Source organism: Nylanderia fulva, unplaced genomic scaffold, assembly GCF_048542155.1.
Source record: "Nylanderia fulva isolate GAGA-0341 unplaced genomic scaffold, ASM4854215v1 Scaffold74, whole genome shotgun sequence".
Taxonomy (NCBI): domain Eukaryota; kingdom Metazoa; phylum Arthropoda; class Insecta; order Hymenoptera; family Formicidae; genus Nylanderia; species Nylanderia fulva.
Genome location: NW_028190851.1, coordinates 369,971 through 397,824, shown reverse-complemented (window position 1 = coordinate 397,824; position 27,854 = coordinate 369,971). Strand labels below are relative to the sequence as shown.

General features: G+C 31.8%; 5 protein-coding genes across 8 annotated transcripts in view; 2 read left to right on the top strand and 3 right to left on the bottom strand.

The window, feature by feature from the left end:
* The first annotated feature begins 15 nt into the window (after positions 1-15).
* On the top strand, positions 16-4,045 carry LOC114945017 (ninjurin-A). Of its 2 annotated transcripts, none has more exons than XM_029321099.2 (2): positions 16-79; positions 2,272-4,045. In XM_029321099.2, the coding sequence occupies exon 2, from the start codon at positions 2,299-2,301 to the stop codon at positions 2,878-2,880; it is 582 nt and encodes a 193-aa protein (XP_029176932.1). In that variant the 5' UTR covers positions 16-79; positions 2,272-2,298; the 3' UTR covers positions 2,881-4,045. The 2 variants fall into 2 exon arrangements, with proteins under 2 accessions (XP_029176932.1, XP_029176935.1); XM_029321102.2 differs by having other exon boundaries at positions 20-83.
* LOC114945012 (tubulin epsilon and delta complex protein 1) lies at positions 3,708-6,586 on the bottom strand. Its single transcript, XM_029321090.2, has 5 exons — positions 6,057-6,586; positions 5,849-5,933; positions 4,961-5,175; positions 4,526-4,888; positions 3,708-4,447 (listed from the first exon to the last, which is right to left on the bottom strand). Exons 1-5 carry the CDS (start codon positions 6,174-6,176, stop codon positions 4,100-4,102), a joined length of 1,131 nt encoding a protein of 376 aa, XP_029176923.1. The 5' UTR covers positions 6,177-6,586; the 3' UTR covers positions 3,708-4,099.
* Positions 6,034-13,656, top strand: LOC114945015 (Spaetzle domain-containing protein). Its single transcript, XM_029321095.2, has 6 exons — positions 6,034-6,705; positions 9,428-9,686; positions 10,519-10,730; positions 11,232-11,288; positions 11,383-11,486; positions 11,610-13,656. The coding sequence occupies exons 1-6, from the start codon at positions 6,643-6,645 to the stop codon at positions 11,863-11,865; spliced, it is 951 nt and encodes a 316-aa protein (XP_029176928.1). The 5' UTR covers positions 6,034-6,642; the 3' UTR covers positions 11,866-13,656.
* On the bottom strand, positions 13,314-15,049 carry Spec2 (CDC42 small effector protein Spec2). The gene is made up of 3 exons (XM_029321103.2): positions 14,745-15,049; positions 14,350-14,672; positions 13,314-13,845 (listed from the first exon to the last, which is right to left on the bottom strand). Exons 2-3 carry the CDS (start codon positions 14,608-14,610, stop codon positions 13,837-13,839), a joined length of 270 nt encoding a protein of 89 aa, XP_029176936.1. The 5' UTR covers positions 14,611-14,672; positions 14,745-15,049; the 3' UTR covers positions 13,314-13,836.
* A 1,214-nt stretch (positions 15,050-16,263) lies between these two features.
* LOC114944990 (cell growth regulator with RING finger domain protein 1) overlaps positions 16,264-27,854 on the bottom strand; it is a 37,252-nt gene continuing 25,661 nt past the window's right edge. For 2 of the 3 annotated variants that reach the window (XM_029321060.2, XM_029321062.2), the window contains 4 exons: positions 26,293-26,464; positions 22,429-22,570; positions 22,180-22,287; positions 16,264-21,309 (listed from right to left, as the gene is read on the bottom strand). In XM_029321060.2, coding sequence (XP_029176893.1) covers positions 20,842-21,309; positions 22,180-22,287; positions 22,429-22,570; positions 26,293-26,464 — 890 coding nt within the window. In that variant the 3' untranslated portion in view covers positions 16,264-20,841. The remainder of the gene's footprint in view (positions 21,310-22,179; positions 22,288-22,428; positions 22,571-26,292; positions 26,465-27,854) is intronic. The other variant, XM_029321061.2, reaches the window with a different exon arrangement.

Sequence of the window (27,854 nt, the reverse complement as noted above, 5' to 3'; positions counted from 1 at the left end):
TCCGCATTGTGAAACGGTCCAGAGAGGTCACAGAAAGAGGTGCAGTGCTCTTTGGAAATACCTGGTGACTTAATTTCAAGTGAGTGAGTAAAGAGAGAAAGTTGATAAAAATTGGAACTCTTAAATGTTTTTTTTTAATTTGTGTGGATGATATATACATATAAGGAATAAATTAGCGATGAATAATACGCATTTTATTATTGTGCTCTTTTTAAAATGAAATATAGACAAAGAGATTTAGTCAGGAGTGTAGAAATTAAATGTAAAGAGGAAAAATGTAAAAATAAGATATACGATATATATGTGATATATGAAGATTTCATTTTTTTATTCAAGTGTGTGTGTGTGCATTCTACATTTATATATATATATATATATATATATATATATATTTATATTTATATTTATAAAAATAAACTGTAAATAATAATTATAATAACAATATATTTTAAATATAATAATATTAAATATATATTAATATAATAATATAATATAAATTATATTTATATACTTATATATATTATATATAGGATATAGCGTTAAAAAATTAGACCAACAAACTTTGAAGAGAAGAAGAAAAAATAAATACAATATTCTTTGTTAATATTAATTTTCTCTACGTTTAGTTTTAATATTACCAAAAAATGAAAAATAAATTTATGATTTTTTAAGTTTGTCACATTTATTTATATTAAAGTTATAATGAAATAATTTTTGAGCATTTACTGAAAAAAAGTGAATCACTTTTATGGGTATTTATTCCGTATTTTTTGTTCAAGATTAAAGCTATACAATTTAATTTTTCCACTTATATATCCATACAGCACAAAGTATTTTAAAAATGAATGATATGGCTAGATCGCTCTTATTGTAAATAACAAGGATAGAGAATCTATTGCTGTGAGAGCCAATATATAATGCTTAGCAAATTTGGCAAGATGAGGTACATTCTCAAATCGAGATTTATAAGTTCCTCTTCCCTCCTAACAAATCTCCTAAAATTTCCTAAAATTAATATAGACGAGAAAAATATATCGGTCCGAAAAAGTCGGCTGAATCGGGAATCGAACCCGAGACCTTCCGCTTGCCTCGTCTATATTAATTTTAGGAAATTTTAGGAGGATTGTTAGAAAGGAAGAGGAACTTATAAATCTCGATTTGAGAATGTTCCTCATCTTGACAAATTTGCTAAGCATTATATATTGGCTCTCACAACAATAGATTCTCTATGCTTGTTATTTTAAAAATCTTTTAAAAATATTTCTTAAAAGATAAAATAATTCTCGAAAATATTTTTTAAATGTTTATATGTCAGCATTTTCATGTTTAAAAAATATTTTTAGAAATTTTTGAATATGGATTTAAACTAATATTTCAAAAATATGTATCAAATATTTAAGAAAATATTATCTAAGCGATAAAGAACATTTTTAAAAATATTTTTAAAAGTTTTTTAAAGTATTCTAAAAAATGTTATCACAAAAAATTGTTAAATTATTTTAAAATATTCCTAAAACCATTTTAAAATGTTTTTATGCAATATTTTATAGAAATATTCAGAAATGTTTTTTGAAAACATTCATAATATTTTGTGCTGTATGGGTATATAGTTGTTTATTGTTTAAGTTACTAATTTCTGTTTCATACTATGTAATATTAAAACCAAACATCGTAGAGAAAAATAATATTAACAAAAAATGTTTATTTTGAAGTCTTTTATTTCTCTTTAAAAATTGTCTAATTTTTTAACATCCTGTATATATAGGTATATATATATATTTTTTTTTATTATTATACATATATTTTATATTTTATATTGTATATTTTAATTTTTAATACACACACATATATATATATATATATATATATATACTTATATTTTATTATATATTTATATAAAATTTATATTATATTATACATATTATTATCATATAAAATTTATATAATTTATATAAAAGACTTGTATAAAAATTTTTTATATAAAAGAATTTATATAAAAAACGTGAATAAAATAGTTTTATACGGCAACATGTGTCCCGATTAATAATACGGCAAATATATGTCAGTATAAAACCAGTGTAAATAGAGCGACACATAAAATATGTGATACTTGTAATCGACTTGAGATATGCTCGCGGTTTTCTGACCGCGATAACTCGGAAAAATACATATATACATTCATAAAATACATAACATTTTAGAGAATATATAGCACATTCTTACAAAATAATTATAAGCGAAACCTAAAAGAAGATATATCTTTTTCCACAGGTGTTGGTACTTTTTTAGTATAAAGACATGGACGGGGAAGCGAAAATAAGCGACCAGCTCTCGTATCTGAACGAGGTTCACGACAACGTGTCGCATCCGCTGACCTCCAGTAACTCGGAGACGGTTCTACCGATGTTCGCTCGTGCCGGTTTCGTCGAGGAAGCTGACAATAATCCGGTCAACAATAGTTCGCGAAGACTGTCCAGGACGGAGCTCGAGGAGAAGCCGGACTTCAACTTCAGAGTCGAGCCGGAGGTGCGCACGCCCGACGTGAATGTCTACCAGCACAAGAAGACTCTCGCCCAGGGTATGATGGACCTGGCCCTGCTGTCGGCCAACGCGAACCAGATGCGCTACGTTCTCCAGACGGACGGCCGGCACCCGTACTTCTATCCGTCGCTCACCATGATCAGCCTGAGTCTCTTCCTGCAGATCGCCGTGGGCGTCGGACTGATCTGGAACAGCGTCTACAACGTCAAGGAGCACGAGCAGATGTGCAAGGCTAACAAGGCCAACAACTGGACGGTCATCGGGATCTTCTTCGTCACGATACTAAACGTCTTCATCTCCTCTTTCGGCGTCGTCGACCAGGCATCCATCGTGACGTAGGAGGAGCCTAGGGTCTGTCTATTTTCCATTATTTTCCTCTTTTATTGCTCTCTTTGTCAACCATTTGATTGCCATATACGTAAAATGCGTACAGCTTACCCAAAAGTAGCAAATTGACGTCATTAAACGTCAAAATGACATATGCTTGCTGCCTGGATGATGTGATTGAATTATTTCTCTTAATTTTTAAAATAAAAAAAACTATATCAGGTAGAAAGCATACGTCATTAGACGTCATTAAATGTCAAACTGATACCATTAAACGTCAAAAAACGTCATTAAACGTCAAAATGACGTATGTTTGCTACCTGGATGATGTGACTGAATTATTTTTCTTAATTTTTAAAATAATGAAACTACCTCAGGTAGAAAGCATACGTCATTAGACGTCATTAAATGTCAAACTGTCGTCATTAAATGTCAGAATAACATTATTAAACGTAAAAATGACATATGCTTTTATCTGGATGATAACTGAATTATTTTTTTTTATTTTTAAAATAAAAAAATTACCCCAAGTAGAGAGCATACGTCATTAAATGTCAGACTGACATCATTAAACGTAAAAAAACGTCATTATACGTTAAAGTGACGCCATTAAACGTCAAAATGACGTACGCTTGCTATTTGAGATGTTTAATATAATATATCTTCTTTGTTTTTCATGCAATATTCGGCTAAGAGTTTGATCTAAACAAAAATTGCCATTTTTTAATGTATTATTATTTATTTGTCACGTATTAATTATATTTAATAATTGAATACACAATACTTAAATAATTAAATGTCGCAATACTTGAAACTTGACATTTTTTTTCATTAAAAAACGACAAGATATTTTCGCGTTTCGTAATTCCGCATACATCTCTCGCACATATCATGATAAATTGCATTCATTTATCCACGTATCGATACTAATATCGATGATATATGACTAGCTTAAATTAATCGTATTGGCAGTAATTTATAAAAGAACTCTTGCTTGATCGATCGTGGTCTTTGTAATTAAGATGTTACCGATTCATGTAAACAATTCATTCACGGATAATTTAACAAACAACCAGATCTTTCTTTCAACCTCCACATGATAAATATATATGTAATTTATAAAATTTTTATACACGCAATTATAATAAAAATAATAAATCTTTTTCCAACTGCGCAAGTCAATTTTAATATATGTACGCTTAACATAAGAAGAAATAATAGTATAGACGAGTTAGACGCGAACGATGGATGGTATCAACTTCAGCATTTCTTCCAACTCGTCGGCCAACCTCTTCCTGTTTCGCTGGAGGTCTTCTTCCTCGCTCCTCTGGCGCTCGTTCAAATCATCCAACCAGTTTCGCGCCTCGACGTCCTCGTCACATAGACTTCTAAGCCCGCGAGAAGGGCAATCCAAGGTCGTGCTTCGAGATTTACCGCCTGCCGCATCAGCAGACGCAAGAACCCGCAGCCTCTTCCTGATCACTCGACGCAGCAGCGAGCTGAAGGCGACGAGTTCCCGCGAATCGGTGTTCTTAGGACTGGTCCCCGTGGCTCTTCGCTGCTCCTGAATTACCGTGACCTGGAATACACGTCGTTGTAGTAAGAAAAGAGCTCTTCCGCTCGTGGACCATCAATACGGAGCAAATTCACGACTCACCATCCAGTCGAAGAACACCTGACGCTTCCGCAACCATCTGATGCGTGCGTCCAACAGAATCCCGGCGTCCCTGTACTTTCGTCGTCGATCTTCCGCTTCACCAGGACTCTCGGAATCCTCGCTCGTCGTCGCGAGGCGCTTCGTCAATGAGGATTCGGACACGCTGAGGTGAGGCAACCCGCTGACGTCGACGCTCGCCGCATGTACCTTGGACACTAAGTTAGCCCGTTCCTGGGTCAGTTCGCTGATCTCCCGCAGGTTCAGATTCACCCTGGTGTTTAGGTGCAGGAGACTGGCAAGTTGGACGGTGGTCGGCTGATCATCAGGTATTACAATTGAAGATAGGGGTCGAATGACGGACTCCTGGATCACAAAATAGGACGTATAAAGATGATACATTTTGGTAGACTTGCTTCATGTAATTTCCATACTGACTTCCGACGGATCCACGTGCGAGCATTCAAAGCCCAGGACGCCACCGGCTAATTTTGCTCGCAGGACAATGCTGAGGACGTCTGGCATTCCCAGAAGCCAGGCTAAGGCTAGCAATAAGTCCCTGTTGCGATCTTTGTTGCTCTGCGACAGGCTGTAAAACTCTATCGCTGGGTATTCCAGGAAAGCGAGATGTAGCTTCACTGCCATCAGTTTGTCTAGAATTATGATTGATGATGAGTGCAAGGTAAAATTTAAATACGATGGATTTTAAATTCGCTAAATCTTAGCTATCGAGCGTTTTATCAAGAAATAATAATAAAAGCATATTATAAAAAATTTATTTAAAAAAATCATATAATAAATTTTTAATTATTAATTGTATTAAATTTAATAATTAAACAATATTAATTTTAAGTTAATTTTCCTATTTTATTAAATATATTTAATTAAATTTAATGAAATTAATATATATAAAATTAATATAATAAAATTTTATATATTTTAATTTAATTATTAAATTTAATAAAATTAAAAATTTATTGTTATATACTATTCAAATATAATAAAATTTACCAAGGAAAAAGAATATTATATATGAGTAATATAAATAAGATTAACAAATTAATTAAAAATTTTTAAATATAAATATATAAATAAAATTGTGTTTTACAAATTAAAACAATGTTTTTATATACAATGTTGAAATAAAAAGTATATTCTTTAATTCGCTATTATGTCTACAAAAATAAATTATTGCTACATAAAATTAATTGCGGAAAGTTTCAAATGAGAGCGGATGATTATTGGCGGAATATTCTACATACTTATATGTATCGATCATATATATTATAATATCAATGCGAGATTAAAATCGATGAAGAAACGAACCATAATTCCGAAAGTCTACGTCACTTCTCTTTTCTCTTGCCGCATGATAGCTGAAAACGTGTAGCGTGTTTCGCAGCGTCTCGGTCTGTCAGAAAACACATGTATCGCTTGACATATACATATATATTGGTCAGAGGTTAGGTTAGATTAGATTACGCAGGGGGCTATTAAATAACTCGAAAGAATATCCGATAATTCCTATACTCACAACATTCCCGTCCGGAGCGTTAAATTTCGCCAGTCTCAGATGCTCAGGTGTCAGACCTACGTTTATCAACGAATTGATATAATTGCAGAGCGCCAATAACGCGTCCCTCACGTCGGACATGTTTACAAACACAAGTACTCGCCACTTGACCGGTTTGCCCCGTCTCCTTTGCGTTTCTGAAGCGAAACGGACGACGCGCGTTAAATTCTCGTAAACGCAAGACGTGAAAGAATTTATACGCTGTCGCTTTTCAGGGTCTGAAAAGGAAAAAAAAATTAAATTTTAAGCATTATATAAACATTATAACATTGGGGATCCCCTATACGTCACTGAAAGAGGTGGATTAAGGGAGAGGAGAGAGAGAATGAAGCATTTAGGCCCATATACGTCAGTCATGGTCAGTGGACCCCTTCCTTCGACTCCGTTTCCTCTCCTCGCGATCTCTCTCTCTCTCTCTCTCTCTTTCTTTCTTGTTCGCAACTGACTTCAAATTGTTGGAATCGCGCGAAGTGAGCAGTGGAACGCGGACGCTCGTTCCGAGCGAATCGTTATTTATATATCTGTGTTTATCTGACGCGGCAAAAAAATGATATCGAATGTTCCTTGCGCGAGGAGATGGAGGAAGATGTACCTGGTGCTCATTGTCCTGGTGAGAAAAATAATCCGATCATAAATTAAATTTGCCGTCTTTTTTTATTCATTCAAAAATATTTTCCGCGTTTGAATGTTCAAACTATTTTTTTTTTATTAATGGTTTTTTAGGATTAATTTTTTTGTCACATTTCCTGGTTTTTTAAAATCCTTTTTTATGTAAATTATCGGATACCTCGAGGCACAGTTTATAAATTCTGCACCGATTGAAAGATGCAACCATATATAGATACGTCATTTTTGGACATTTTGACGTCGAATGGAGCCAAACTGACGTTATTTTGACGTTTAATGACGTCAGTTTGCTACTTATCGGCGAGATGTATACGATATAGGATCACGTTATTTCACACAGTCATATCTTTATTTATTATTTGGTCATTCTTAATATCTTCGTCATAATATCAGAAGACATCGAATCTTTTGTCTTTGAGAAACCGAAAGTAGATAATACCTATATATGCTTCAGGCAGTGAAAATCTTTATTGAAGATAAGAGGACAAAAATTCATATATAATATCAATAAATAATAATATTAAATATATACTTTGTGCAAGAAAAATAATAAAAAGAATATATATAATTAAAAAAATACACGATGCAAAAATTATTCTAATTAATTATTTTTCAATTTAGTCTTTTTTCCTGTATATACAATTATATAATTATATTTATGTTTATATATGGACTTATTTTCCAGAAAGATGCTAGAAATAATCATAGGTGTTTTCATCGCAAATTCTTTTTTTTTTATTTCATGCATTTATTTTTCTATATATCTACGTCCTTTTTTCTCAAATTATCTTTTACATTTCTTCTCGCGCGATGCAGATTCAAATAATGTCACACTGTGGAAGTTGCCGAGAACGTGCGGTGACACAATAAACACCAGGTGAAGAAAAGAGAGAAGAGCGACTAATAAAACGATGACACAGACGAAGAGTAATACCTAGAAATCGCGTAATTTTGCGGCTCGCTGGCACGAATCTACATTCAATCGCGAGGACCCGAAATGCACATCGTGAAATTATATTGCGCGCTTTTTTTACCGAATTTTCCCGCCAAAAATGTATATAATTATATATGTAAAAATATGTCCATATACATTTATTTTTTTAAGTAAAATATTTGTGATAAAATTACAAAAGACATACCTATAAAAAATTTGAAAACATTTATGACACATATATATTTATATATTACATATATATATTTGTATAAATATATATCTACTAGTAATAATATATATATGTATGTATATTTATATTATATATGTATATATATAATTAAGTATATGAACTAATTTATATTATTTTTAAATATTCATACAGTAAAAATAATAAGAATAATTAATGAATAAGTGAAGGAATAATTAGTATTGTTTCTTAAAAAAAAACAGTAAATAGTATACAGGATATTAAAAAATTAGACCGACAAAAAGGAAAATAGAAGACTTCAAAATAAATATTTATAATTAAATAATATATATACAAAAATATGAAATCTTTATCACTTAAATCTTATATCATGTAGTATTAAAACTATAAGTACATAGAGAAAATTAGAATAACAAAAAATTTGTCGATTTCTCTCTTTTAACACCCTTTATATATATATATATATAGAATATATTGTATAATTAATTGCAAACTTTACTTTTTTCTAAAACGCAAAAAACAAGATAGACAGATATTATTTTTCAATTATTTTCTTCTATAAAACGGATAGAAATATACGAAAGAAAAAAAAAATATACGATATATGTATAAAATTATATATGGATAATTTTTTCTAAAATTTTAAAAATTAACGGAGTAATTTTTAAACAAGTTCAAGTTAGTTGCATAAAATTATTTAGTTAAATTAAAAGTTAGATGAACAAAAAATTAACTTGTCAATTAAAGTTAAGATTAAATTAACTGAAGTTAAATCAAAATTAATTTTTAAAAACATTATTTATATTAAATTAGAATTTTGTTTGTTAATTCTTTAAAATTTATAATAACAATTAAGTAACAAAGAAATTTTGATTTTTATATAGAAATATATCTTTTGGTAATTACAATTGATGATAAATAAACAAAAATTATTAATATTTTAATTTAAAAATAATACGTTTATAAAACTTATAAAAAAAAAACAATAATGGTATTCTGAGATAAAAAAATTTAACTTCTAGTTGAAGTTAAAAATTAATATTGTAAATTAACTAAGCTAAATTAAAATTTAAGTTATTAACTTAACTTTTTTTAACTTTTACCTATTAACTTATTGTTAGTTAATTACCCAACCCTGAATAATTGTACCATTTCTCAGCTGCTCTATATATAGAGTAAAACATATGGAACATTTAAAGAAATTATCTCAGATATACATGACTATGTATGTTACTAGGAATTTAATTGCGTTATATAATTGCGTTTGCCTGCAACAGGATCTCGGTCGCCTCGGTATACACGATGTGCATAAAAATAAAATGATGTATCTCCCTCCTCTCTTATCGCTTTTCCGTTCTCTCGGCTGTTCAAAGCTCATCGTCGTCGATGAACTCTCTACCTCTCTCTCTCTCCCTCATCCAGCTTCTCGGAAAGTGACTTATTTTTAATTTATTTTTAAAGCAGGAAAATCACCCACGCGCAAAGCGACGAGAGAGCGCGAATCTAATTAACTGACTCGTTCCAACTCTTTGTTTCTACGTAATTTTTTATCTCCCGCTTCAGACAACGGGACGAGTCGAAGGTCATCCTCGCACTGCTTCCACGTATTCCCAGGACATCGGAAGTTCCTCGACGCAGCAGATGTCGATCTCGAGGCTGATCGAGGCGGCGTATGAGAGACAGGAACTGCTGCGACGGGAAGACTGGTCCCGGCGAACTGACGAACACCAGGTAGTGACCAAATCCGAACGGGATATCTCTAGGCAATCGGAGTACCTGGCCGAGGGAATTTCTACACCTGGAGAGAGAAGATTGTTGGAAGGTGCGTCAAAATGGTCGAGACTTCCTCTTATTCCTGCTGGATCCTCGTCCAATCGTAATTGGACGTCTAATTATGTAATATATGTTTAAAATTGGGGCATATGATAATATCTTTAAAGTTTTTCTTTAAGACACCTTTTATGATATGATATCTAAAAGACATCTTAAAAACGTTTTAAAGACGTCTTATATATATTGTCTTAATTTCGAACCTGTTTCGATTTTGGTGCCGTTCGGGCCGATTATAGGAATTCCTTTTTTCAAATTTTGTATAGATTTCATTTGTAAATCTCAGAAATGTTTTATTTTTGTTAGAACTATTAAATCAGATGATTGTAGGCTAAACAAACGTATTCTGAAAATCAGATAATTGTAGGCTAAACAAACGTATTCTGAAGCTTGTAACGCTAATTGATACCAGTTTTATCATCAACGCTCTTATTGTGTCACCTACACATTATTTCCTTATATTTGTGTTGTGTTATATTTTAGTGTGTAAAATAACAATCAAATATTTCATATTTTTTGATGATGACTAACTAAACAAATATTTATTTTCATCAAACGTTGATAGTATAAAAATATGGTATTAATTAGTATCACAGGCTTCAAAATACGTCTGTTTAGCCTGAAATCACCTGGTTTCAATAGTTCTTACAAAAATAAAATTCAGAGGAGATTAAAAACCAACCTTGTACCTGTGGTAAAATGAATCCTTATCTCCTTTTAAACATATGTTGTAACAATATTTCTCTCTTTCTGAAATTGACGAAAATAACTCATGTGTAATAAAAATAAATCCAAAATCATTGAAATATGTTGTTCTTTTGCAGCGTCGACGCGGACAAATGGAGATGGGATTATCTTCCCCTCAGACGACAGGGTCTCCTCGATGCTGACATCGACACCAGCATCAGACTCAGACTGCCATAGCACATTCTGCGAAAACGTCACTAATTATCCAACCCATTTGGTGAACGCGGCGATAGCGCGAAACTCTAGTCTCAGATTCCTGGAAAGCGTCGATGAATTATTATCTGATCCGGTTAATAATTTTATTATATTATTCAAACAAAATTAAAATCCCAAACTGTCGTCATTAAACGTCAAAATAACGTCATTCTAACGTTTAATAGCGTCATTTTGACGTCTAATGGCGTTTAGGTGTCATATTTTGACGTCTAATGACGTTTAAGTGTCATTTTGAGGTCTAATGATGTTTAATGGAGTCATTTTGACGTCTAATGACGTCACGACTTCAAAATGACGTATTTTTGGTACTTGGGATCTTTGATATATAAAGGCATCCTAGGCAGCAAATTGACGTCATTTTGACGTTTAATAACGTTAGCAGTTTGCTATCTGGATTGCGAAAAAACCTGAAAAATATGTTTCTCTGATACAACCTCGTGATGAGTCTGTATTAAGGTCTATTGTTGTCTATTTTATACTTATTATATTTGTTTAAATAGCTATTGTTTTCGCGTATCTCATCCAACATCAAGATTCGAGAATACGAAATTAAAATATTACTGTAATCTTTTAGGTACCTGACATCGAGCATAGAATTAAGCCGACGGATGAGAAACTTTGCGATTATGTAGTAAGTGAAAAAAATAAAAAGACTCGATTTATACTTTGTTTTTTTTTCTTTCTCTTCTCATGGTTTGAATAACACATTTAATTTCGATTTGCAGGAACACTTAGTATATCCGCAGACTGCGCAAAACAAGGAGAAACAGTGGCTGTTCGTCGTGAATCTGGACGGCTTGAAGCAGCGAATACGCGTCGAGATTTGCTTGTAGGTATTTTACGATTCTATTTTAAGAGAAATTAAAGTAGACCACGTCGAATAACGTCATTAGATGTCAAAATGGCGCCATTAATGTAAATTTTGCGTTACCTTGAATCTTCCATTCTATAGGAATGATGGTCAGGAGTGCAACGTCATCAAGGGCTTCGCCGAGAATTACAAGACCACTTGCAAGCAGAAGTTCATCTATCGAGAATTGTTGGCGGTGGGAACCAACGGAAACATCGTCAAGGACCAATTTCGCTTCCCCTCGAGCTGTTGCTGCCATATCAAGAACACCGGCGACCCCACCGTCAGGTTGGGACTGGCATCATCGGATCAGCGCTCGCTCAATCGAACCGCGATCGCGGCGAAGACACGATTGTGACAGTGAAGAAAATCAGAGCTTAATCGCAACGCAATATGCTCATTAAAGCGTATTTTACACGATGCTTTTTTTATTATATTAAATAAAAGATGATGCATCTCGAAATGTTGTAACATATCAACATCTCGCACGAGCTGTAGCATGCTTTCTCTTAATATTAGTACATTAATTTGATAATAATATTATTAGATTACAATATTTATATTTTATATATATATAATAATTAATATTATTATATATTATATAATTATAATATATATATATATATATATATAATTAATATTGTAATATATATTTAATATTATAATTATATATATTATATTATACATTAATATAATATAATATATATATATATATATTTAATATATAATATAATTAATATTACACACACACACACACATATATATTTTAATAATTTGATTTTTCTTTCCATCAACCAGCAGTCTAAATTAAAATATTTCAAATGCGCTCTATTATAACATCAACTAGTTTCTCACAAAAAAATTGTGGATCGCAACCAGTTTTTACTTTTAACAAGCAATAGATTTGATTTGTTAATAACGGTAAATTAGAACACTTCTAAAAACACGAATAATGTTAGAGCATATTCAACGTAGATATAAAACAAAAATTCTTTCAACTAAGATTTTAAAGTAAATTAAGAGTTTAACAAGGCTCTGTAATATTAAATATAAATCTAAAGTGTATAAACAAGCAATAAGAGCCAAATTGCGGATGACAATGCGTTATCCCAACAAAACTAAAATTTTTTCGTTAAAATTAAATCCTGTGCACAAGGCACCAAATTTTACTTCGTCACGGCCAAGACTTAATTAAATTTCAAGTATAGAGATTATTCCTATTTTAAGTCTTGGCCGTGACCAAGTAAAATTTGGTGCCTTGTGCACAGGTATTTAATTCTAACAAAAAAAATTTAGTTTCGTTGGGATAACGCACTGTCATCCGCGATTTGGCTCTTATTGCCTGTTTATACACTTTAGATTTATATTTAATTTTAAAGTAAACCTGTCAAAAAAATTATTTTTTCTTCCTTATGTATTTTTCAATAGATATCTACTCTTATACTTCGACATATCAATTAAGTTGTAATAAGAGATAAATATTTACGCGAGATATAGGCATCAAGGCACTGACAGATCTTTGTTTGAAAATATTTTCATCAGCATTATGTATATAGAATCGCTTGATTATTAGTCCTCTAGCTTATATTAATTAAAAAAAAGCATCAGTAAATTACGCTTTAAAGTGTTCCATTCTGACAAAATTTAACTGGACTTTCACTACATCTTACGAGAATATAATCGGCGATGTCAATTAACAGAAGAACAGAGGTATCTCTAGTTTTTGTATAAATATTGCAAAATATTCTTCTATATTCTTAAACGCGAATACTATTCGATAAGGTATAAAAAACGTGAAATACAGAATTATATTCATGAATGTGATATTATGTGATACCAATTACTTATACATTAGTTACACATTAATGTCGTATTTTATATATAAATCTTACAAATAAATGCGATCTATTCGTCCTTGTAATATAACATTTTCTCCACGTTGACTGTCAGACAAAGTCGCTGACGAAGGCACAATTTATGAAATATTCGAAGCTTTTTAAATACATATTTCAGTCTAAAGATAAATAAATAATTAATTGTAATATAGAATCATTTTCTTTCTGGCAGTTATGTGTGTTCAGAATGTGGAAGTCAAAGATCTTTCCGCTATGTATATAGTATAAAATCCTAATAAAATGTCCATAATAAATTGCAGCACTTAATTTTGCGCGTACAGAAGAAATGCACTCGATGTCTACTTGACAAATAAGGAACATGGATATCAAAAGTGAAAGATCAGTCGTTGTTTCGCCAAGTGTCATACATGTCACTCTCACTTTCTGTCTATCGTATTATTAAATATTCCCCAGTGGCATCACCAATGTCACTCTCAGCAGGCCTGCAATAGAAAGAACAATCAATTCCCATCCGACGAAGCCTTCAGTATATAGAGGATATAACAATATAGACACATTATTTTTTGCGGCAGAAGTAGCAATAATATAGCAATAATGAGCGCTATTTAATAAGCCAAGTAGCAAACTGACGTTATTAAATGTCAAAATGATGTCATTCGATGTCAAAATGACGCACACTTGCTATCTGAGAAGTTTCTAATGACATCTAGATGATCTATTGTATCTCCTCACACTTTTAATTAGCTAAGTGGATCTAGCCTAAAGTCTAGAGCACCAGGTTTATTAAATACAGATCCACTACCGTCCCAAGTAGCAAACTAACATTGTTAAACATCAAAATGACGTATGCTTGTTATTTCTGGGATGTCTCTCGATCCATCACCCTTGCCACTTCTAGGAGACTTAAAAATTGCATCGTCAAAGGAGAAAAAAGATGCAAAAAGGTTTCCGGAGGATGACTTGTAGAGCAAGAACAAGAAACGCACTTTAGCACCGAAGTCGACGCTGTTGAAGCCACTCTTCCTCTGCATCTGAGCCTGGAGATCTGCCAGCTGGGCGATCGACATGTCGATGTCGCCGCTGCTGATGTGCGCCGTATGACGGAAGTTCGTGGGGACGCCGATCATGCTCCGGTCTATCCTGAGCCTCTGATGCGGCCTGCCGTTGTTCCGCCTCCCGGTGTTCCTGGTCGCCCGTGTCAGGCAGCAGGTGAAGCACTGCACCCAGAGCTCGCTGTTACCGGCCATGTCCGCGGATATCCTTCCTCCTGACGATGACGTTTCGTGAATCTTCGGGATCCTGGGAAACCCTGAAGGTGGAAAGAACCCTGAATATTGCTCAGTTTTGGATATAATCGGATTACAAGTTAAGATGATTTTACCTCGATTTTATCCTGCCTCGCTTCTTCCTTTGCAGACAAATAAAATATATAAGGTTGAGTCTCCGCGTCGTGAAGATTAAGATCTTCTGTAAGGATACCGCGACCTTTCGGCGTCCTGATCGTCCTCAACGGCTGACGAGCCGTGCGAAGTAAACATTTCCGTGAAACACGCCGGCTGCGAACGACATTGTCGAGTGCGAGCGAACACGATGACAGCACGACGATGACAGGACGGGAACACGATACGTATAGGCATTCGGCGGAAACAAAGGCGAGTCTCTCCCGCGATGTTGACGCGGCGCTATCACGCGCGTTTTGGATGCTGTACAGGTCCTGCAAAAAGTGTCTGTGAATGGACAATATTTTTATTTTCTAGATGAAAATATAAATATATATACATAAATCGACACGTTATTTATTTTTCTCGAGAAAGTTAATATTATATATTAATATAATTTTATTTTAGATGTTCGAAAATATAAAATTGAAAAATCTATACAATTTTAAGAAATTGTTTAAATATTGAAAAAATTTAAATAATTTACAGGTCCTGCAAAAAGTGACTTTAAATAGACAATATTTTTATTTTTTGACATAAAAATTCATGTATTTTTTTTTATTTTTCTCGAAAAAGTTATAATTGATATATAGCGATGATATATTATATATATATATTATAATATAATTATATATTTTATTAGATATATTCAAAAATAATTAAAAAATCTAATTTTTCAAATTTTTTACACATAGTGTAATTTTCGAAAATTAAAAAACTAAATACTAAATAATAAAATTACTAAAAATAGAAAAATCGATCGAATAATTGACAAGTCTTGCAAAGTGTCCAAATAAAAAATATTTTTATTTTCTGCATAAAAATAAATATATGAATATATATATATATATATATATATATATATATATATATATATATATATATATATATAGTTTTATTATTTATTTTCCTCGAGAATAATATTATAAATTAATTAATATATAATATAATTTTATTTTATTATAGATATTCGAAAATAATTGAAAAATCTAATTTTTTTCAATCTTTTAGAAATTAATCCTAACGTAATAATATAACTTTAAATTTCAAAAATTAAATCTTCTCAGATTAAAAAAATTAAAAAATTACTAAAAATAGCAAAAATTGAATAATTTTGTAATTTAAAAAATAAAAAAATTATTAAATTTAGATGAAACAGAATTTAATTTTTATATATAAACTTAATTTTTTTTCTTTTATAACTCGAAACTTACAAATACTTGGATATCTTTATAAAGAAAAAATTGACTTAATTATAGGCAAAGATTTTCCATTTGTTCTGAATAAGAAGAATACGTAATCATTTCCGATTTATGCAAAAAAATTAATAACTAGAAATCACCCATAAAATTGTCACAATTTACAATCACACAATTGCTTACAAAATATCATCTCAAAATTGTCCGCGACGAGTAGAAAGAATAATGAAGAGAGGATAAGATGAGTTACAGTTATATAAAATGCCAGCTAATACACTTTATTTAAATAAATTATGTACAAGTGCGCTTCGAGTCAGATCGAACGCTTCTTTTTAAATTCGATAAATTAAATTTCTTTCACGGTTTAAATTGACTGCAAAGGCCTTCACACACACATTCTTTAATCAACCTTCATAAAGACCCCTAAGATAGAAGTCCCTCCTTCCCGGAGGAAAGATTCTCCTAAACGACTCCTTTCTCTCTTTTCGCGCAAAACATTGTTAGAATTATCACAGTCTGTCTATTTACAGCGTTAAACATTAAAGTGATCTCTTAATCTAGAGAGAATTAATATATATAGATCTCGCCTTCTTTCTTTCTTCCTCTCTCTCTCGATCGAATATTCTGTTTCGCATTTTATTATTAATTAACGAAACTCGCCACTCATATATGTTATATAAATTTCCCGGATCCTCACCGCGGCTATGTCAGATTGTGACGTCAGAGGTGCTGAAAATTCTTGGATGCTATTTTTAAATGACAGAAGATAGCTTTAGCACACTTTAAAAATACCTCGAAAATCATCCAGGTAGCAAGCATACGTCATTTTAACGTTTAATGACGTCATTTTGACATTTATGACATCAGTTTGACGTTTAATAACGTCAGTTAGCTACTTGGATAGCCTTTTCCCTAGTAGAAGTAATTTATCGACATCTTTTTATCTCAAAATGGCATCGAAAAATTTTAAGCGTATTTTCTCGCCTATAACGTCACAATTCTAACATAATTGGTAATTTTAATTCGTGGAATTTGCGAAACGGGATTTTATAAGACTTCGACTATATATATATAGTCTATATATATATCGACTATACATATGTATACGTGCGTGTGAATTTTCTTCAAAGGAAATACTTTCGCGATAGCGAGCCTTACAATATAAACTTACATACTAATCGTGTATATATAGATAACTAAATAATCGAATAATCTAATGGCGAATACATAGATTCGCTTAGCATAGTGTGTGTCTGTATTTGTGTATATTTACATCTAAATGTACTTATAGATACAAAACGTCACATAGTAAAAATTTACGGTTACGCTGGATGATATATATACAAACATTTAGGGGATATAGTTGCATTTTTGACATTTTTTTCATCTCTCTCAAAAAAATCTTCAAATAAAATACATTTTTAAAATTTAATTATTTATTTCGAGATCTCTCATCTCTTCTGTCTATAGAAATGTAATAAAGTTGGATAATATATAATTTTAGCTTCCATTTCATTTCATTCGTTGTGAATTTTGAGAAAAATTTAAGTAGAATCTTTTTTAATCAAGCATAAAAATCGAGCAGATTAATCGGATAATTTTTAAGACACTTTATTTTATTTTTCTTTATCATAATAGAATCAAATACAGCATCAAAAATAAGAATCGATAAAAAAATTGTGATGAAAAAAATTAACTCTTCCAATCGATCTGTTCGAGTTTCTAACTTTTTTGGCTCTCCATCTTCTGTAATTTCTCCTAATATTTATACGAAGATCTCGCAATATTTGTCTCTTAAAATAAATTCATTGCTTAGTGAATCATATTTCTTAAATGGAGATTTGAAGGTCAAAATGCACGATTTTTGTAGATTTTATTTACCGAAATGGGACTAAAACTGCGTTCAATTTTTAGTCTGTAATATTTACTAGACTTCTTTCTGAGAGAATTTTTTGCACTTATCCCGATACTATATTTGACAAAAATTTATTGATACGTCACATTTCTTCGATATTTAGGGTGCTTTCCAGCAGCATACACAATCATACACTTTGTACAATCATTGTATTTCTATAGGTAATATTGTTTTCAGAATGTTCTCACAAAACTTGTCTCTGTTTTTCAGCCTCTAGTTTTCCACTTATTCATTATCCAGGTAGCAAGCATATGTCATTTTGATGTCGTCATACGTTATTTTGACGTTTAATAACGTCAGTTTGCTACTTGGATATCTAATCAATTGATAAAATCAATTTATTTAACAATTTTTTGTAATTTCACCTATCAACTATTAGATAACAATTATAAATTTATTTTTTAAAACAATTTATCCACAGTTTATGCGCAATATTTGAAGCAAACAGATAGTTTGGCCAATAATGATCCCGAATTCTGACATTGTTGGAAATTTTGTAGCTAAATCTGACCAGCTTTAAATGATCCTGAGAACATTCTTGATCCTGATCATGTCCCAAAATCTCATTTTAATCGCCAGGAAAAAAATAATTGGCTTACAGCAGTTCCACTGTCGTGTAATATTATGTCACCTATTGTAGGACTGTGTTCCGTTGCTGGAAAGCATCATTAGGCAACTTGGCGAGTTCCCCTTTCAGTAGGCTACCCTATCAGCACTAAACACTCGACATACTCATGTCTTCGCATCTACAGTTAGGCACTTCCGGGTCGAACATCGGGTCTCTTCTCTTCAGCTGAATTGGCTGCACCAATTCAAGAGTTTATAGGATTGGTCTTTTCTGCTAAAAAGAACAGACCTTATTTTTTTTACTCCACGTTGGAAGGAAAGAGTAAATCCTGAACTAGTACAGCCAGTTTGGCCGATAAAAACAGATCTTATCTCTCTTTTACATTCCACATTAGAAGGAAATAAGTAAACCTTGAACTAGTACAGCCAATTTTAGCTGATAAAAACATATCTTATCTCTCTTTACTCTACATTATAAGGAAAGAGATAAAGTCTGAATTAATGTAGCCAGTTCAGCTGAAGAGAACAAACCTATCATCTTCATAGGTCTTCTTGCATATACATCTTCGTGCATATACATACATCATGTGTTGATAAGAAAAATTGAAATTTACTCGTGAAAATTTAACACATAACATTATTGATAATCTTCCCAAGTAGCAAGTGACGTTTAGTAATGTTTAATGACGTCATTTTGACGTCTAAACTCCACGTCATTAAATGTCATTAAACGTTACTAAACGTCATTAAACGTCAAAGTGACGTTATCTTGATGTCTAATGACCTCAATTTGCTACTTGAGTTTCTTATTGATATAGAAATAAAATATTTTGCTTAATATTAATTGGGTTACACTAGTTTCGTGTTACAAATACTTGCGTTCGAGCCACAAAACTGCCTAGCTTTATGCGCGAAGACGACCCAACTGAATCGCATGTGTCTATGCCTTCTAAATAGGATGCGAAAGTTCGTTTTTTCATGGTCAATCTTCCCGATTGGATGAGTGATCTGAGATTTTTTTGGCCGGGCTGGTGAGTCAGACAGTGAAGGGGACATTATCTTTATATATACGGTGTTCGGAAATGGCGGACTTTTGATAAGAAAAAAAAATTAAAATTAGATATAAGTAGATGCCGCGATACGGAATATTATTAATTTTTTTTAATAATTTTAAATTCATATTTTGAAAAAATCTAAAAAAAATAGAGTGCTTGTTAACACAATTCTTAAACAATCAGTGACTGAAGGTAAATGATTTGCACGAAATAACAATATAAAATTAATATTTTCTAATTATTTTGGATTTTGTTTCCTGTCATTTCCCAGATAGTAAATGGACGCCATTAAACGTCAAAAAGATGTCATTTTGACATCGAGTGGTCATTTTGACGTTTAATGACGTTTAATTTGCTACTTAAGTTTTTTTGGACTATCTTCAGTATATTGACTCATTATCAAAAAAAATGTTTCAGATATAAATTTTGTTTTAATATATAATTTTAATTTCAAAGGTGCAAATTAAAAAACTGATAAATAATAATTATATTGATTTTTAAGTAAAAAAAGAAAATTAATAATTGAATAAAAAAAAATAAAAAAGAAAAAAATGGAAGTTTTCGTTTTTTAAATTGAAAAAGTATCAGCGATTCGCTGACATCCTATATGCACAAAACCTATTTGCACGCGCGAGACCTGCGAGACCAAATAGATAACCAAATCATTTTAGTGTCTTCCTTGTGTATGTATGTGTATGTATTTGCGTGAATTCTCATGAACTTCCGCACCTCATTTATAATCGAACGATAAATCATGGTACAATCAAGTGTCAGTATGGTTGACATTTCCTATTTTATAGATAAATCTTACAGATGTATTCGAAATCACGAATAATAGCTAATCAAGTGCTTGCCTAAATTAAATATAATTTCGTCGAATTAAAGTAAATAAAGATTCAGGGTAAATTGGAATATTTAATGTTTAAAAGCTAAAACAAGAATTAAACAAAGTTGCTGTAGTACACATATTATTACAATTTTGTTTTCAGATTGCAAAAGAAGATAATTTAATTTGAAAAAGAAGCTAAAAATTAACAACGCCATCCAAAATGATCACTAAATCTACCCTTAAATTCATAAAACCTCTCGTGAAGATTACCGCCCCAACAACACACATATCCGTTCAGAGGACATCCTAAGGACACCTAGAGGATGTTCGAATGTTCTTTAGATATCCTTTGAATGTCTTTCGGATATGTTGCGCTGTCAGGGTCTATATCGACGAAGACTGTCTCAACCATTCTGACACAGGTATACAAGAGATACGCGACCTTGTAGCTAGGTAGATAGCAACACACTTCCTCTATCGAGCGAAGCCGAGGAAGTCGGTGAGCCGGTCGTTCCAGTCGTGGAGCCAATGAGTGGGCCCGTGGCTGGGCTGCCGCTGCTTGCAGGGGTTCATCTCCTTCTCCGGTGGCATGTACTCCTCGCTGCGTATGCAGAAATAGCTCTTGATCGGGCTACGGCACATCGGGCATCGGTCGAGCTTGCCGAAGCAGGAGGCGCAAATGCAGGTGTGCCGGCAGGGCAGCAGGGCGCGCGACAGCGGAAAGTACTGGCAGACGACGCACAGCTGCTCGCCCGCGGTGTTCCAGAGGGAGCCGTTCTCCTGGTCGCCTTGGCCGGACGCCACTAGGGCGCCTCGGCTGCCCGTGGAGTTGTTGTTGTTGTTGCAGGGCTCGGCGAGCGCGAGCGCCGGAGATCCCAGGCCTGACGACATCGCCTCGCCCTCGTCGTAGTTGCTCGAGTTACCCGTGGCCAGGTAGAGTTGCTGCGGAGAATCACATGACGTCATCATGTGTCAATGACCGCGGGAGAACGTTATATGGTTGTACATATAGTATGTTGCCAATTTACGGTTTGGGGTTTGTCATTGAGTGGATTTTGGGTGTTAAAACAAATTAATAGGTGAAAAGAAGACTTTTGAGTAACAAAGATTCACACATTTTTTGTTAATGTAAAATCTTTTGTCTACATTTTTGTAAATTAAGAATATCTGATACTGATCTTGCTACTTGGGTCACTAGCAAGTCATTTTGACGTCGAACGATGTCATTAGATGTCAATTTGATGTTTAATGATGTCAATTTCATCGATCCCAAGTAGAACAGAAAATCAAAATAATATCATTTTGACGTCATCAAAATTTGAACTCCAAATTTGATCAATGACGTCAAAATGATATTATTTTGATTTTCTGTTCTACTTGAGATGACATCGTCATTAGACGTCAAAATGACATCATTGATCAAATTTGGAGTTCAAATTTGAACTCCAAATTTGATCAATGATGTCATTTTGACGTCTAATGACGATGTCATCTCAATCAATGACGTCAAAATGATATTATTTTGATTTTCTGTTCTACTTGAGATGACATCGTCATTAGACGTCAAAATGACGTCATTTTGATGACATCGTCATTAGACGTCAAAATGATGTCATTTTGATGACATCGTCATTAGTCTCTTCCCTTCAAGATAAGAGAATCTTTTACTGCTTATTTTAAAACAAGATATTCTAAAAAAATAAGTAGAAAATTCTTAAAATATTTTCAGTGAGGTAACTCAATATACTCTATAGCAGTCAATATCAGAATTACTTTTGGAAATTGAAACATCGCGGGATAGTTTCGACCCACCTTTAAACAAGACAGCTGGCCATTAGCTTGTTTCAAGTACTGCGCCAGAATCGAAGTCGGCAGCGTGCACACGCTGTCCTTGATGTGAACGACGTTCACCAGAGCCACCTTAAAAAAAAAAAAAAAAAAAGAAAAAAATCAACAGAAGATATAACAAGAGAGAAATCGAGAGTTTTCCTTTTTACCTCCTCTTTGTGCAAAAACGCATGCAAGCAAGGTCACGCGACGATAATAAATAAAATTACTCACGGTTTCGTCGGGGTGGGGATCCCGATTGTCCCTTCGGGTGAGGAAGATCACTAGTGGGTAGCAGAGTCGCGGTGGAGTGCCCAGTTCCAGCTCCGGCGCCGGCAGCGACAATCTGAGCGTTTCCTCGCCGTGCGGCTGTCTACTATAATTTCAGTTAAGGAATAGCGAGAGAAAGATGTGAATGATGAGCGTCCAATGAACACTCGAGAAAGGTGAAAAAAATTATTTGACTACGATCAGTCGATTCACTTTCCAAGGTGAACAAAAGGCAAAATTATTATAATATTTGACATCATATTGATCAAATTTGGACATAAATTCCCGGATGTACAAGTCATTTTGTCATTATGACATCATTATGGCGTCATTTTGACGTCAAAATGATGTCATTTTTATGTTTAATGATATCATAATGATGTCATTTTGCTGACGTCGTCATTAGACATCAAAATCAACCCAAGAAGCAAGCGCACGTCATTAAAAAACGTCAAAGTGACGTCATTTTGACGATTAATAACGTCAGTTTGCTACTTGGGTCAAATACCAAGTCATTTGACGTCGAATGACGATTATATATAATCACCAAGTCCTCGAATGATTATATATAATCATTCGATATTATTGTGATTTTAATGATGTCAGTTTGCTGACAGTTATTAAACGTCATTTTGATGACATCGTTATTAGACATCAAAATGACGTCAGTTTGCTACTTGGATTATGTCCAAATTTGATCAGTATGACGTCATCAAATTGATATCATTTTGACGTCATTGATCAAATTTGGAGTTCAAAATTGGTCAAGATGACGTCAAAATAATGTCAATTTGACGTCATCTCGACCAAATTTGAATTCCAAATTTGATCAATGACGTCAAAATGATATTATTTTGATTTTCTATTCTACTTGGGTGGGTTGAGATTGCTTAACTGCAGCCACATTGCACCACAACTTCTCAGAAATGAAGCAATAGGGCGAGTTTACTCCCCTTCACACATTCCCTTGTTTTTACATGCCAAAGTAAATTGGTTTCTTCCTACGCCACCGTGGGCCGGAAATTCTCCTTTTTTACAGTCGTGCATTAGCCAATACGCAAGCATATAGTTTAGCCTGCCTTACATTCTTAATTCTTACTCAAGATGGATCTCAGAGATAGAGAGATCAAGAATTTATGAATTTACGCAAATTGAAAAAAAAACCGAGTCTTCGGTAGATATATTTTATTGACTATCTGCATAATTAAATGTGCTAAAAAAAAAAAAAGATTAATTTATATCGCGATGAAGTTGAGAAAAATAACAGCACAACTTCTCGCTTCTGACGTCATATGTAAAGATAGAAAGGATGCGAGAACTTCACGCACGTATCTCGAAAATATTTATCTGCTAAGGTCGTGATTTTTGCTTTTGAATATTATCTTCAAAAATAGAATCCGACCAAAAGGAAGAGAGAAGAGAAGGGAAGGCTCTCGTACAATAATCCTTGTGGAAACTGGATTTCGGTGGAATCGACTGGTTCAGAAACTGTTCATTATTCAGCTTCGAGGTTTTTACATCTTTTGTTCAGCTATAACAGAGTGTATACTAAATCTTATAAACAAATTCCATGATTTTTCAAGTACTTTTGTTAAAAATTCCAAATAAATTTAAAGTATTTAAAAAAAATTTTAAATATACTTTTAATTTAAGTGCATTTATTTTATACATAATTTTTTTAACACGAATAAAATGTTTTTTAATATAATAATATAAAATAGGAATTTTGATTAAATCCGACACACTGGCAAATGAAGTGGATATTAAATTTATTACGTTACGTTTCGACCATACGGATTATAGTCCTTCTCAGACAATTACAGTATTTTACAATCTGGAAAGCCGTTACAAAGGAATTTTTTATATATACATATAATCAATAGTAAGAACAAAAAGTCAATACAGATACTTACATTTAATATTACATCACATTAATTCTTTAAAAACTTGTTTATCAAGTGTATTATAATTTAGTCATTATTTAAAAGAAGAAAACGGAAACAGACAAAACATCGCTTGAAAACCGCACATCCGAATTAAATGAACGTGTTTTTACATCTAAAGAACAACGCGGTACCACATATATATCCCAAGTCGTTTTATTTTAAAAATAAACAATCATAAGCTGTACTAAATTTTTCCGTGTCCTTCTGTAAATTTATCATTGTGTTTAATTTGTTAATATAATACATTTCTGCGATTTCTCTTTTTTTCGATTATTCTCCCTATGTAAGACCGACGGATTTAACCAATTAAACTCATGATTAAAATTTAATCTGTGTTCGCTGACAACAGATAAATTTCCGGATGAACTATTAATATCTCGTTTATGTTCATTGATCCACCTAAATGTTTTTAATTGGGAAGCAGTTATTAAGTAAAATGTCCTTTACTGTTTTTAAATTTACCCCATAAAAACGATCATCTGCGAGTAAAATTGCGTGGTCAACCAGACTGATAATTGTGTTTATTTTGTATTTAAGAAAATGATTAGAGAGGAAATTAAGATACTGTCCTGAAAAGGTAGGTTTCTTATAACAATCTGTGATGAGTCCCTGATTTTCTCTATGTACTACAGTATTCAAAAGGTTAAGAGAGTTATTTAATTCCACTTTTATGTAATTTTGATTTAATATCACTCCAATTCACTTATAGAGTGGAATTAAATAATTCTCTTAACTTTTTGAATACGGTAGTACATAGAGAAAATCAGGGACTCATCACAGATTGATATAAGAAACCTTCCTTTTCAAGATGGTATCTCAATTTCCTCTCTAATCATTTTCTTAAATACAAAATACAATTATCAGCCTGGTTGACCACGTAATTTTACTCGCGGATAATCGTTTTCATGAAATAAATTTAAAAACAGTGGACATTTTACTTAATAACTGCTTCCCAATTAAACTGATAAAAAAGCATATAAACTTTAGAATGAATAAATTGTAGAGGCGAATTCTCGATGTTAATACAGAAAATAATTGTAATCCCAGGGTTAGAAAAAAACTTAAAAATTATGTTATTGTTCAGCACTGTAATACATATTCGAGCGATATCTACAGATTTCTAAGGAAAAGGAAGTTTAATGTCGTCTTCACAATTCCAAAAAAAAAACTGAATTATTTGATTAAGAGCGGGAAAGATGTATTGGACGTCGATAAGCGATGTTTTGTCTGTTTCCGTTTTCTTTTTTTAAATAATGACTAAATTATACACTAAACAAGTTTTTAAAGAATTAATGTGATGTAATATTAAATGTAAGTATCTGTATTGACTTTTTGTTCTCACTATTAATTATATGTATTGACTTTTTGTTCTCACTATTAATTATATGTATATATAAAAAATTCTTTTGCAACGGCTTTCCAGATTGGAAATTACTGTAATTGTTTGAGAAGAACCACAACTCGTATGGTCGAAACGTAACATAATAAATTTAACATCCACTTCAATTGCTAGTGTGTCAGATTTAATCAAAATTCCTATTTTATATTATTCCTGATAAAGGAATATCGTTTAAAAGTTATAATAATATAATATTATATATTGTAACATAAAATATATTTTAATATACTTTATATAAACCTAATAAATTTTATATTCTTTAAAGGTATATTTGAAAATAAAATCAAAGCGGCAATTTTTTAAAAAATTTCTTGAGTTCAAAATAAATTCTATGAGTATTTCAGAATTTTTCAAAGTAGAAAAAAATTCCCTAAGAATTCCAGGTTTTCCAGGTTTTTCCAGGGAGTATATATCCTGTGTATAATATATATGGAAAAAACCAATTGTCGTCAATTTTACGTCAATTTGAAATTGGAAGGATACGTTTGCGGCGGCGTGAGGTATTGCGCGTGGCCTTGAAGAAGGGTCCCGTTCAAGGACGCGTCCCGCAACGTGTTCCAAGGTTTCCAAAGGGCCAGATGCAGTTCCCGGATGCTGACACCCCAAATAGCCTGCAACGAGTACTCAACTTGGCTGGACACCTCGCACTCCACCTCTGAAACAGACAGGGTTTCCTCCTTTCAACGAGATGATGGTCAAACTCCAGGAGCATATTTCATTTAACAATAAATACGTAGCTGCAAATTTAGTTTCTTTAATCGGAAAAGCTTTACTTTTCGGAAATTAAAATTTTTTAAGGTGGAATTGTCTAAAAAAATGGAAAAATTATATTTTTTAATTATTTTCGAATATCTAATAAAATAAAATTATATTATATTAATTTATAATACCAACTTTTTCGGGAAAAATAAATAATATGTATATTGATTTATGTATTTATTTTTATTTAAAAAATAAAAATATTTTCCATTCAGACACTTTGCAGAACCTGTATTTATTAGATTTTTTCTAATTTAAGAAGCTTTAATTTGCGAAAATTAAACAATTTCTATAAAAATTAAAAAATTAGATTTTCAAAAATTAAATTATCAGAGTTAAGAAAGTTAACGATTTTTTAAAACTGAGTTAAAGTTAGTTGCTTATAAAATTAATTTAGCTAAATTTAAAAATTGCATGAACAAAAAATTAACTCGGTTGAAGTTAAGATTAAATTAACTGAAGTAAATTTTTAAAAACATTATATTAAAGTATTTTGTTTGTTAATTCTTTAAAAATTTATATTAATAAAAATTTATATTATTTATATAATAACAAGTAACAAAGGAATTTAGGCTTTTATATATGGAAATATATTTTTTTGGTAATTACAATTGATGACAAATAAACATGAAAATAAATAATACTTTAATTTAAAAATAATATGTTTATAACTTATAAAAAAACAATAATGATATTTAGAGATAAAAAAAAATTTTAATTAAAAAAAAAGTTAATAGGTTTAAAGTGAAAAATAACCAGTTAAAGTAAAAAATTAATACATTTCAAATTAACTAATTGTAAGTTAAGTTAAAAGTTATTAACTTTTACCTTTTTTAAAATTGTTAACTAATTAACTAATTATTCATATATCAACCCTACTTAACAATAAATACGTAGCTACAAATTATATACTGTTTTTAGACCGACAATATGTTTTTTTCACTAATTGATTTCACCCATCGAAAAACAAATATTTAATGAGATATTTTCTAATTTATGTGAAATTATGTCTTATCTCCTAAAGTACAAACTATTTCACTTTTTAGCTACCCTTCTAATCTTTTATGACAAATATTGATTTATATAAAAAATTAGGATAATTCCATTTTTTAAAATTAGATTTTTCAAATTTTCAAATAATCTTAAAAAATGCTTAATTAAAATGCAAAATTATTATGTTTCTTTCTCTTTAAAACCTTTCAATTTTTATTTGATAAAAGGACCAATAAGATTGATAAGATATAAATAAGCATTGAACAGTTGAATACACAAAAATTATATAAAAA

Coding starts and splice junctions, on each gene's coding strand:
- LOC114945017 (XM_029321099.2), top strand. CDS start 2,299: ATGGACGGGGAAGCGAAAATAAGCGACCAGCTCTCGTATCTGAACGAG.
- LOC114945012 (XM_029321090.2), bottom strand. CDS start 6,176: ATGTCCGACGTGAGGGACGCGTTATTGGCGCTCTGCAATTATATCAAT. Junction 5,176..5,848: donor CGTAGACTTTCGGAATTATG/GTTCGTTTCTTC, acceptor TCATAATTCTAG/ACAAACTGATGGCAGTGAAG. Junction 4,889..4,960: donor CGCACGTGGATCCGTCGGAA/GTCAGTATGGAA, acceptor TTTGTGATCCAG/GAGTCCGTCATTCGACCCCT.
- LOC114945015 (XM_029321095.2), top strand. CDS start 6,643: ATGATATCGAATGTTCCTTGCGCGAGGAGATGGAGGAAGATGTACCTG. Junction 9,687..10,518: donor AGAGAGAAGATTGTTGGAAG/GTGCGTCAAAAT, acceptor GTTCTTTTGCAG/CGTCGACGCGGACAAATGGA. Junction 10,731..11,231: donor ATGAATTATTATCTGATCCG/GTTAATAATTTT, acceptor GTAATCTTTTAG/GTACCTGACATCGAGCATAG.
- Spec2 (XM_029321103.2), bottom strand. CDS start 14,610: ATGGCCGGTAACAGCGAGCTCTGGGTGCAGTGCTTCACCTGCTGCCTG.